General features: G+C 41.3%; 1 protein-coding gene across 3 annotated transcripts in view; it reads right to left on the reverse strand.

Moving 5' to 3' along the window:
* Positions 1–8,419, reverse strand: part of grk4 (G protein-coupled receptor kinase 4) — a 49,027-nt gene extending 40,608 nt beyond the window's left edge. For 2 of the 3 annotated variants that reach the window (XM_039809913.1, XM_039809919.1), the window contains exon 1: positions 8,082–8,419. In XM_039809913.1, the coding sequence (XP_039665847.1) occupies positions 8,082–8,133 (52 nt within the window). In that variant the 5' untranslated portion in view covers positions 8,134–8,419. Of the gene's footprint in view, positions 1–7,316; positions 7,336–8,081 lie in introns of those variants that run through there. The other variant, XM_039809928.1, reaches the window with a different exon arrangement.
* Positions 8,420–10,598: the final 2,179 nt, after the last annotated feature.

Below are 10,598 nucleotides of genomic sequence, written 5' to 3' on the forward strand. Positions count from 1 at the left end.
GACAGTTTATTTTTAACTGTAAAATCTTCCACTTATACATATCTTGGTTATATTTAAAAGTGGTCATAATTTAAAAAAAAAAATATATATATATATATATATATATATATATATATATATGTTGTGATCTCCAACATAGATATTGGTATGGGCCTTAAATTCCAGTATCGGCCAGGCTCTAGGTCAAACAGATTTTGTCTAGAAATAAATATCTGCGTTGTACGAGGATATCCTAAATATCTTTGGATTTTGGACTGTTGGACAGAGAAAACAAGAGATTTTAAAAAGCCACCATGAGCTCTGGGAACTTGTGGACATTTTTCACAATTTGCTGAAATTTTAAGACCAAACAATTAAATCGATTAATGAAGAAAATAATTGTTAGTTACATCCCTAAATTACGATTTAGTTATTCATGGAAATGAAACAATAAAATCGTCAATGTATTTACTGGGAAAAAAAAATTTACTATGTTACTATGCACATACATATACAATATGAATACATAATGTGAGTATTTTGCACCCATAATCAGAGAATAAATGGTAATTCTGTGAAAATTAAAGAGATAGCGGTGATAAAACTACATCACTGGCAACTTCTTCTGCTGTTATTCCCAGCTTTTTCAGATGTTACCATGAATACCGAGCCGTGTGGCACTGCTGTCTTCACAACTCGTCTTTATTTTGCATCGCCATATGGGAGAAGCCACTCACCCATCTGATGAACACATGTCACATGCCGACACTCGGAATAACAGCCACAAGGCCAGAAAAATCAAGCTCGTCTGTGACAGTAACAGAACGACCACGGCAGCAAGCAGCCAGTATTTACATCTTCACACAATCCGCTTCGGGCAGTTCGGCTACACACTTGTACACAGTGACTTAGTGCAAGAAGGTTTAATTCCTTGAACCCTGACTTTAAAAAAAAAAACAAAAACAGCATGGAGGTTAAAAAGATCAGGGTCAGTGTGCACTTAAAAATGTCTTTGGGAGCATAAAATGAAGAGAAAAGTAAGTGAAAAGCCAAACCTGCTGTTAAGTAACCCCACTACATTTGGGCACCAACAGCGTTTTTCGAACTTTAAAAACACTGATAACACCGTTTACCAAGTTATTTTTGGCCAATGTAATCATACCCGGAATATTTGGAACCAGCCCATACCTTGTCAGATCTGCCCCCCACCCTGCAGCAGTCACATAGGTGGAGGTTCGGAATCGGACGCCTGCGGTATCCTCCCAAAAAACATGACTTAAATGGTAGGAAATGAGAGAGGGTCACGCATAGTTTAGGCCCATTGTAATATGAGCATGCACGCGCACATGGGCACAATGGAACCTGGCCATGATAAATGAATGGCCTGTTGCTTTCCCAGTCGCTCTCTCCCATACAGTATGCGATTGGCTGGAGTAGCCCCTGATAAAGAAAACATTAGCTGCTAGTATCTGTGTTGCCTATTCAAAGCAAAGGCCCAGTGTTTGCATAAGGTAATCCGTCTGTATACTCGTACTGAAAGACACACATCAGCTGAGAGACAGGGGATAAGACAAACGTGAATATCAGGCAGCACTGCTCTCCTCTAATCCACACCTCTTTCACATGCCCCCCTTCCCATTTTCCCTCCGACTTCTGCTTCTTGCTCCCCTCCCCCATATAAACATTTTTTCTTTGATATGCCTTTGTTATTCTTCATGGCCAGAGCTCCCTCTCGCTCCCTCTCTCTCTTTCATTGTTTCTTCATATGGCCCTGCAAAAATGTGAACAACATTACAACATCAGAGTAAATTCCAGGACATCAGGACATGACAACAGAATGAGCAAGGAGCAGGACCGGGGGAGGTGGGGGGGGTGGATCTCACATGCAGTTCTTCACTTGAGCAGAAAAAAAAAAAACACACACACCCCCCCCCCCCCCCCCCCCCCCCCCACACACACACACACACACACACACACACACACACACACACACACACACACACACACACACACACACACACACACACACACAGTGGGGTTTTGCAAGACCTTTCTTTCCTCGGCCCCATCGCTCTGTGTTCAAGATATTCCATTAAATCTTGCCGAGACGTGCTTGAAAACTGACCCTTGTTTTCGCAGTGTCTTGAGGGAGAAGGGGGAGGGAAGGACGGCGAGCGAACAGGGTGAGACTAACTTGAGCAAGACACACAGAGTTGTAAGAGAGTTGCAAGTGAGTAAGAGGACAGACTGAAAGGTTAATCATCTATAGGTTATCTCCAGCTGCCTCTCAGATGAAGGGCCCACCGGTTAATTTCCATGGCCACACTGAAAGAGCAGGAACACACAAAAGCAGCCTCTCCAGCACTGAGCCCTTGGGTGAGGAACACATAGCACATATTACACCTTGAAGATTACCTTTGATAAGACAACACTTTCAAGTCATATTTGAAGGAGAGACTGACATAAAATGTTACCAAGGGCAGACGCCAAAATTGTGACACTAGGAACGTTAAAAAAAAAAGCCAAACTGATAAAGCATGAAGGACCTTTGATATTTAATACACTTGCTACTAGACTTTGACTCAGCCAGACCTTTTAAAAACTCTTTTTAGAAAAACTAAATCTTTATTTGAACCATACGAACTTGTAAATACAGTCAGCCGTACACATTGTTAAATCAGGCTGACAGCTGGGTTCTCATAGGAACAACGGCCATTTAACATTAAATAAGGCAGCTGGAACAAGGTCCCTATGATGTTCACAAACTGCCACGGAAAGTGCCTCTTCATGCTTAGTCAGCTTGCCAAGAAATTGTGCTAATGAACATCCCAGTAGCCACCCAGCTAAGCGTCGCTGCTAGTGCCATGCAGCATAGCCGCATACGCAACACACTGCGTCTCGTTCTCCGCACAGCCCACTTGTGGGTGTAATAACTGTAAAATGAGTCCCACATCAAGGGACAGTCACAAAGCAATGTGTTTTAAGAGCCTCAGCTGGAGGAAACACCCCAGAGTGATGACAACAAGTGTTAGCCCAGCTAAGACCACAAAACTAATAAAGCTACGCTGGCTTACGTCACAAGAAAACCCTCACAAGTGGTCTGAGAGGACCTGCTAGGCTACCATTTGAAGGGTGGGGGAGAGGGGGCAGAGAGAGGTTAGAGACACCAACAGCAGAGCTATGTCCTCTTAAAACTGTAATTTTTAATGGCAACGCTTCCAACTTGTAAGGTGGAAATGAATTATATAAGCAGGATTAGTTTCTACTGTTTGTCAGAGGAATGTGAGCCCTGGACTGTCCACATGCTTTCCCTTTTATGAAGACAGTAGGAATTATGAAAGAAACACAGCAGAAAAAGATCAAGTGGAATTTGAAATGCCCTTCATGTCCAGTCACTCTTACATTTGAATATGAAAACATGCGTGGAAATGTAATATGTGGTGAACAAATGTTCATGTCCCCTTTGCATACAAGTTTGTATTAAAGAGTAATAACACCCAGCTACGCAACTCAATCCTGTTCTTCTCTGCCCTTTGGGTATTTTCATTGCTTCTTAGTCAGCACAGACACATTTGTCTATCTAAGTCAGTCACGGCCATAAAATGAAGGTTCACCACCAGGTTTTTGTTACAGAATAGCCTTCCAAATTTTTTCCAACTCAAAATTAGATTTTGATTTCCTCCTACAACAGTTTTGGGGCAATGCTCAACTTTTGAGTAGTGCATGTTCCTAATTCCCAGATAGAGAACGTAAAGTCACATCCTTACATTACCAGCGCAGCTTTATTAATGCTTAATTGCAGATCTTTTTAAGCTGAGGTAACATAAGCAGTAGTCAGCACCTCAGGTTGGGCATTTTACAAGCTTTGAACAAGGTTCTTAAATGACCAGAATGCATTGCAGACATCCAACAGGTTGTGTTTTGACTAAGGGGCGCAACTATTCTCAAGTGGAAGAACTCTTTCTGTCATACTCTGACCATGCACCCACCACTGCAACATGCATACATACATACATACATACATACATACATACATACATACATACATACATACATACATACATACATACATACATAAACAACTGAATGCAACTAGTAAAGTCTCTCAAAGAGAACTTTGGCTGATGTAGTAAATCTCTAACTGAAGTAAAAAGCATCGTCAATAAACTACACATTTACAGATATTAATATTAGGAGGTTATTAACTGACCTCATTTAGTTGTAGAATTCCCCAGGTGCTCTAGAGCAGTCCCCTTAGAAACTACAACACCCAGATCCACCTCTTGCCTACGTGTTACAACTGAACTCAAAACCAAGCAGAATAGAATACAGTGCTTTAGTTCAAGACATTACCTTTCAGCTACTCATGTAACAGACATGTTGTACAGAAGGGCTAATGTACAACGTGTCTGTTATATGATATGCCAAGTATAAAAATAGAGTTAAATTCTATGTTTTTTTTTTATATTTTTAGCATCAATTTTGTAACATTGTTGACATCTATCAAGCCTGGTCAGAAAGAAAGAAAAATTGCAACAATTTCACAAAATGAATTACTGTAACGTGCAGACTGCTGGTATCTAACAATGACATCGGCATTCAGGGGTGGATTTGTCTTAAAGAAATGTACAACTTCAGCAATGTCTTAATTATTTACACATCAAGGTTGAGATTCAGGTTAGCATCTGTTGTCAGGTCTGAAAGAGGAAACTATGTCTGATATAAAAAAAAAAAAAAATGTAGTGGCTATTCAGCACAGCTTGCTTCCCTCTAGAGATACAATAGTATGAAACATATCAGTTTGTATATAAAAAGGTTTCCTTTTGTATAGGAATCATCTTTTTTATGCGAAATTGACCAAAGGGACCCTCCAATTTGGTTGTTAAAGAGCTCTGACAAATAAATGTAATGGAGGCAGGATATTTTACAGCTGAAGAGTAAACATAATTTTTCTCAACAGACTTGACACCGCCATCTGCTCCGCTATGATAGGGTGCTCTGCCAACTCAGGTGCTGCAAAGTATTGTAAACAGTGGAGTCTGCAGGACAAAGTATGATAACACTGTTTCTAAATTATCTCAAGTGCTTTTAACTGCATTATGTACTACACGTTTTCTGTGAATATCAGCCAATATATGCACCAGTACAGTCTAGGATTAAACAATATAAGCCGCCAAAACAGGCACTCCAATATATCAGTCCACAGTCAGATTCTACAAGTTATTGGTAAATATTGAATTTAGATATTACTCAACTATGTGAAATTGGTTTGGACTGTCAATACAATTATTGAGAAGATGCTTTTGATGTTATACTGTACGAGACTTTGTGAAAATAACTCTAATGCTTGGCTGTGGTTTTTACATCCTCAAAAACTATTCTCACAAAACTTTCTAATATATTCCCAGGGGAGCTACAGCGATAACTTCCCCTGACTGTACAAGACAGTCACCTCATGCTACGGTCACCTCTTGCAGCTCTAAAGGCAAAAGAAAAATTTAAAAATACTGTAAAAAGTGTTGGATTTCCTTTCCACATTCTGTACCAAATGTATATACACATTTCACTGAGGCAGAGGTGGGGAATGGCAGGAGTGTCATCCTTACAAGACCAAGCCACTTCCCTTGATGTGTCATTTCAACTGCGACAGAGCGGACACACCCTGTCATAACACTTCTCGCTCTGGCCACCCAGTTTCACATCAGCATCAAGTGTTCAAAAGTTGACTTAAAAAGTCAAAAGTTATGAGCATATTGTGACCAGAAGAAAGGTATTCTGGGCATTTGTTAATCAAAAGATAATTCTGGGATGGACAATGCTGCATAACGTTCTATGACTGTTTATGCGCCATGCATACTTATTAATACGTTGGGAAATTGTCATTTCCCGTCTCCACAACGAGGTCAGAGAGTTGCAGAACAACTGATTTAATGGCTTGCTCAAGGACACGTTGGCAGGGGAAACTCTTGCTGACTCAGTGGTTTTGGACCCAGCGCATGCAGCTGCTGCTTGCAGAGGCCTTGATTCCGTGTAGCACGAAGGTGATCCAGGAGAGACTCTTGAATAATAAAAAAAGGCAGCTGACCTCTGATCCTCAGGAGATTTGGGTGTTTAAAAGTGGGATTTGCTCCACAGCTCGTGACACTGCCAGTGTTGACAATTGTCACCGTGACATACTTAAACACTTTGACAGCTGCAAACACCCACCTCTGGAAAACCTAATTAAAATCAAATTAGTCTCCTGTGCACCATAAAGGGATAAATTGGGAGTGATTAGCCGTTTTAATCTGAGTGCTAATTAACACAGTGAATGGTATAGCAGGGAGAAATATAACAAAAACAAAAAAACACTGACTAAACAATAACAGTATACTCAAAATGTTAAATGTGTCCATGCTATACCAACTACGTTCAACTAACTATGTTATTAAGTCAAGTTTACATCACAAATTATAAGAACAAATAAGCGGGTTGGTATATCTTGATAAAAGGACTCAAGTAATTACTGGAAATAGCAATACATTTCCTGACAAATGACCACCTGATTAATTAACAAATGTTTTCAGCACAAACCTTACCATTGAAGCTAAACAAATTAAAGTGAACTTTGGAGAAATACCAGGCCCCTTCTACTCGGTTCATGGTCCATACACTCCTCATCACTGAGAACCCTTTAGAGCCTCTGGCTGAGGACACTGACAGGTACTGAGCAGCCTGTAGATCTGATCAGTGTTGTACAATCGCCCTCACGGGGTAACACTCATGACAAATGCCAAGCACCATTTAATGGCAGGTAAAGGAAAGCCTTATGCCTCGTAAGGAGCAGCTGAAATGGATTCACTGCTGTGAATAATCCATTCCACAGTTCGTGTTGGCGTTTACTCTTGAACTGAAACGCAGTCCGAATATAATGCAAACCATAAGCAGGGGAAGGCCTCTGCATACCCACAATGAACCGCGACCCCCGAGCCATGTAGGCCTACGCACTGTGAGCGACATTGCTTTTGAATAAAATGTTATCATTTATTTTATTCTTTTTACAATTTACACGCTGTTATTATTATTATTATTACTACTACTACACACTACACACAGGCCTGGAATACAAACTGCATTAACTTGGACAATATCTTTTAAGGCCGTAGACCCCCATATGCTGTGTCCTATCCGATTGAAAGAGAGAGAAAAAACACAAGTGGAAATCGTTGAGCAGTAATGACACCTTTTTACCCTCCTCTGGCAGCTAACACAGTGTTGTACACCCACCCTGCGTGCGCCCACTCGCTGGCTACAAAGTAGCCTCTCTGCTATCTCCTGGAAAACAGATGGATACTCGCCTCTTTTTCACCTCCAAAGAGAGCTGCTGCGGGATCACCGGCCCACTGAGCAGCGTGAACACCCGGGGCTATATAGCGCCTGTGCCGCCGTGGTAGGCTACATGGTGGGCCTTCATCTCCCAGTCTCCCACTGCATCCAAAACCTCCACTATAACGTTATTCCCTTCTCACAGTAGCTCCTTATCAACAGCGAAACGGCAATGCAGTGACATATTTCTGCGTCAAATATTAGGTTTCCACACGTTCACTTTACATTCCTAATTGGGCTTTAATGACACCAAAACCTACAATGACAGGTAAAGAGAAGTTGTACTGAGGCACACAGTGACCCACTGCGCAGCTAAATTTTGGTCCACACTCAACACCATGTAATGTGAATATCATTAAATATTCATGTTATCGTAAATTGTAAATATCCACAAAACCACTGACCAGTGCTTGTGTGAAAAATGTTGCTCGACTGCCTCTAACGCAACGCTGCAATCTAAGCGCGATGCTGCAAACACTCCCTGCGTTGTTCATCTCCAGCCTGCTGGGCCTTATGTTAACCTGCCCGGTAAATATGGGTGTTGTTAGTGTACAAACAGCCGATTTTAACGGAATATGTGTGGTGTTTGCCCGGAGACAAAGCGCTGCGCAGGGATGGGAGACAGAGAAAGCAGAAATCCCAAGGAGGACAGTCGAAAGCTCGTCCATGGCATTGAGGTGGGGGGGGGGGGCAAATACATTTAAATTTCTTATTTTTTGCAATTCAGCTGTGCTTACCTTCCCTTGCCTTCAGGAGAACCGTGTTGGCCACGATATTTTCAATCTCCATTGTCAGAATGTGAAGCCCGAGCAGTCGCGATACATTTCACTCAGCGGAAAAAGACGGTTTTTCTGATCAAACGTGCCGACGACTGTGAGGCTGCTGCACGCGCGCAAGGCGAACGCGGCACTGGCGCATAGTAGGTGTTCAATAGTGGTCGTCGTTCCTCTCCATTGCAAGACGTTTTTATCAAACACTACCTACGGAGCTCTATGATTACGACGGGGCTTGTTAGCATTCACAGCCTGCCTCCCTTCTCTCTCTGCCTGCCTTCCTTCCTTCCTGCTTCAGCTCCCCTCCTCCTCCTCCTCCTCCCCCTTCTCTTCCTCCTCCTCGCCCCTCCTCTGCACAACGAGCCAGCGAAAGTAGGAGGGATCAATTTACAACCAGTGCAACCACACACACATATTCACACACAAGTGCATTCATACATGCATGCAATTTCCTAGCCTCCTGAAAGTATGGATGGTTATGCCATTTATTGTGTGGCAGTTTGGGATTAAAACGTGCTTATGTGTGTCGTTTTCTACAAGTTTCCCTCCGGCATAATTAGTCTCTCCAACCACAGGAGCGAGGGCCTGCTGGAAAACATCGAGAAAAAAAAGAGATGTTTCCTTTAAGTAATTGTTTTCTTTTTATCCAAACATGAATAAGTAAAGTAAAGTTAAGTCCTTTCCACGATATCCTACCATACAGCTGTATGATGTGCTTCTGGTGTAATGTCAGGAAACATGAATGCCTTTGGCCAAGGAGGCCTGATACAGACCTCTTGTGTGAACAATGGTGTGAGTTTTTTTTTTTTTTCCCAAGATTATTTTTTGGCATTTTCAGCCTTTATTTATATAGGACAGCAGCAGACATGAAAGGGGAGAGAGAGGGGGAATGACACACAGCAAAGGGCCGCAGGTCAGAGTCGAACCAGGGCCCACTGCGTCGAGGAATAAACCCTTTATATATATGGGTGCCCACTCTACCAATGGAGCTATCCAGGCACCCAGATGTGAGGGTTTTTAAGTTGTTACATTATGCCAGGTAGGCCTACAGCCTGGAGAAAAGAGATAACACACGGTTTGCTCCTCCTCACTCCTACACTAATCTGACCCTTGGATCAACCGAGCCCACAATGCTTTGAGAAGAGCCGCGTGACTGCAAAAAGAGAGGAGAGAAGTTGTGCGCCTCTTAAGACAATGTGAAAGTTGTAATGTAATATAAATATGCAATTTTGCTCATGAAAAGATTTAGAGAACCAGAAATGTGATAATGGAGAATAAACTATAATTAACACATTATCACTTTTCATTTAAGTCCTAGGGTCATAAAGGCATTACAGGGAGGCCTGAGGCTATCTGTGGAGCAGGCAATTGAGGGTCGAAAGGTCAAAGGTCATCGGCTTTAATTTTCACATCCTCACTGACTTTATTAACACAGAATGGGTCAAGTTACTGGATCAATTGAAACATGATCTATCTTTTTTCATGTTTCACTGTTGACCCAGTGACAGGAACAATTAAATTCAATAAAAAAAAAAAATAGACAAAGAGCTTTTTGTGAACAGGTGTGTGTGCTCTGACATGAAATCAATAATTGGTGGTAGTTTATTCTCACACCACTCTTTAGACATTGTCACCATTATCAGCTGCCAAGAGAAACAGGATGCTGGTTATGGGACAGATACAACAAAGGTGCCCATTGACATATAATTAGTGATTATTACATGGGATGGGCAAGGAGACCTGATCACTGGTCAGCTATTAATTGAGAGTCATAAAGACCATCATATCACAGGTTTGGATCTAAGGAAGTAGTATCATAGTAGTGTCATACTTAAACATCTCAATGTATTCTTACTTTCTATTTAAGGTATTTTTCTCATCAGAGGCCACAATTTATGGATGCAACTTGGACAAGTAGGTGCTATTTCTCTTACTATAACACCTTAGTCAGGATTATGTCAGTGTGAACACCTAAAGAAAGAGACAGTCTGTATCAACTTGATTGTAATGATTTCACCATTTCAGAAATACACCACTGCCCCATGGTCTATGGTACAGGGTTGCTTGTCTGGAACAACAAAAATCACACTACTAGACAGATAATATCACAGATGGTTCATGTAGATTCAATGCTGCCACCTAGTGGTGATAATGCATGAATACAGAAAGGACATTAAATGCAGTAGTCATGCAGAATGATTTAAAAAAAAAAAAATGGTTTTGACAAAAGTATGCATATATTTTACACACTGTTACATTTAGTTCTCAGGTCAGCCCTGTGTTGTGTACAGAAACTATAATGTGTCCGCGCTCCGCACTAATAAACATGGTCAACTGGGGTGCAGTGGTGGAATGTAATTAAGATTTAGTATTTCTCACTATTTTACGAATGAATTAATGGAGATAATAATCATGAGATGAATTTATAATGACAATAATCATTAGTTGCTGTGTTATATAAAATAGTCTAAAATTAGCTAC

This window comes from Perca fluviatilis, chromosome 1 (genome assembly GCF_010015445.1).
Source record: "Perca fluviatilis chromosome 1, GENO_Pfluv_1.0, whole genome shotgun sequence".
Taxonomy (NCBI): domain Eukaryota; kingdom Metazoa; phylum Chordata; class Actinopteri; order Perciformes; family Percidae; genus Perca; species Perca fluviatilis.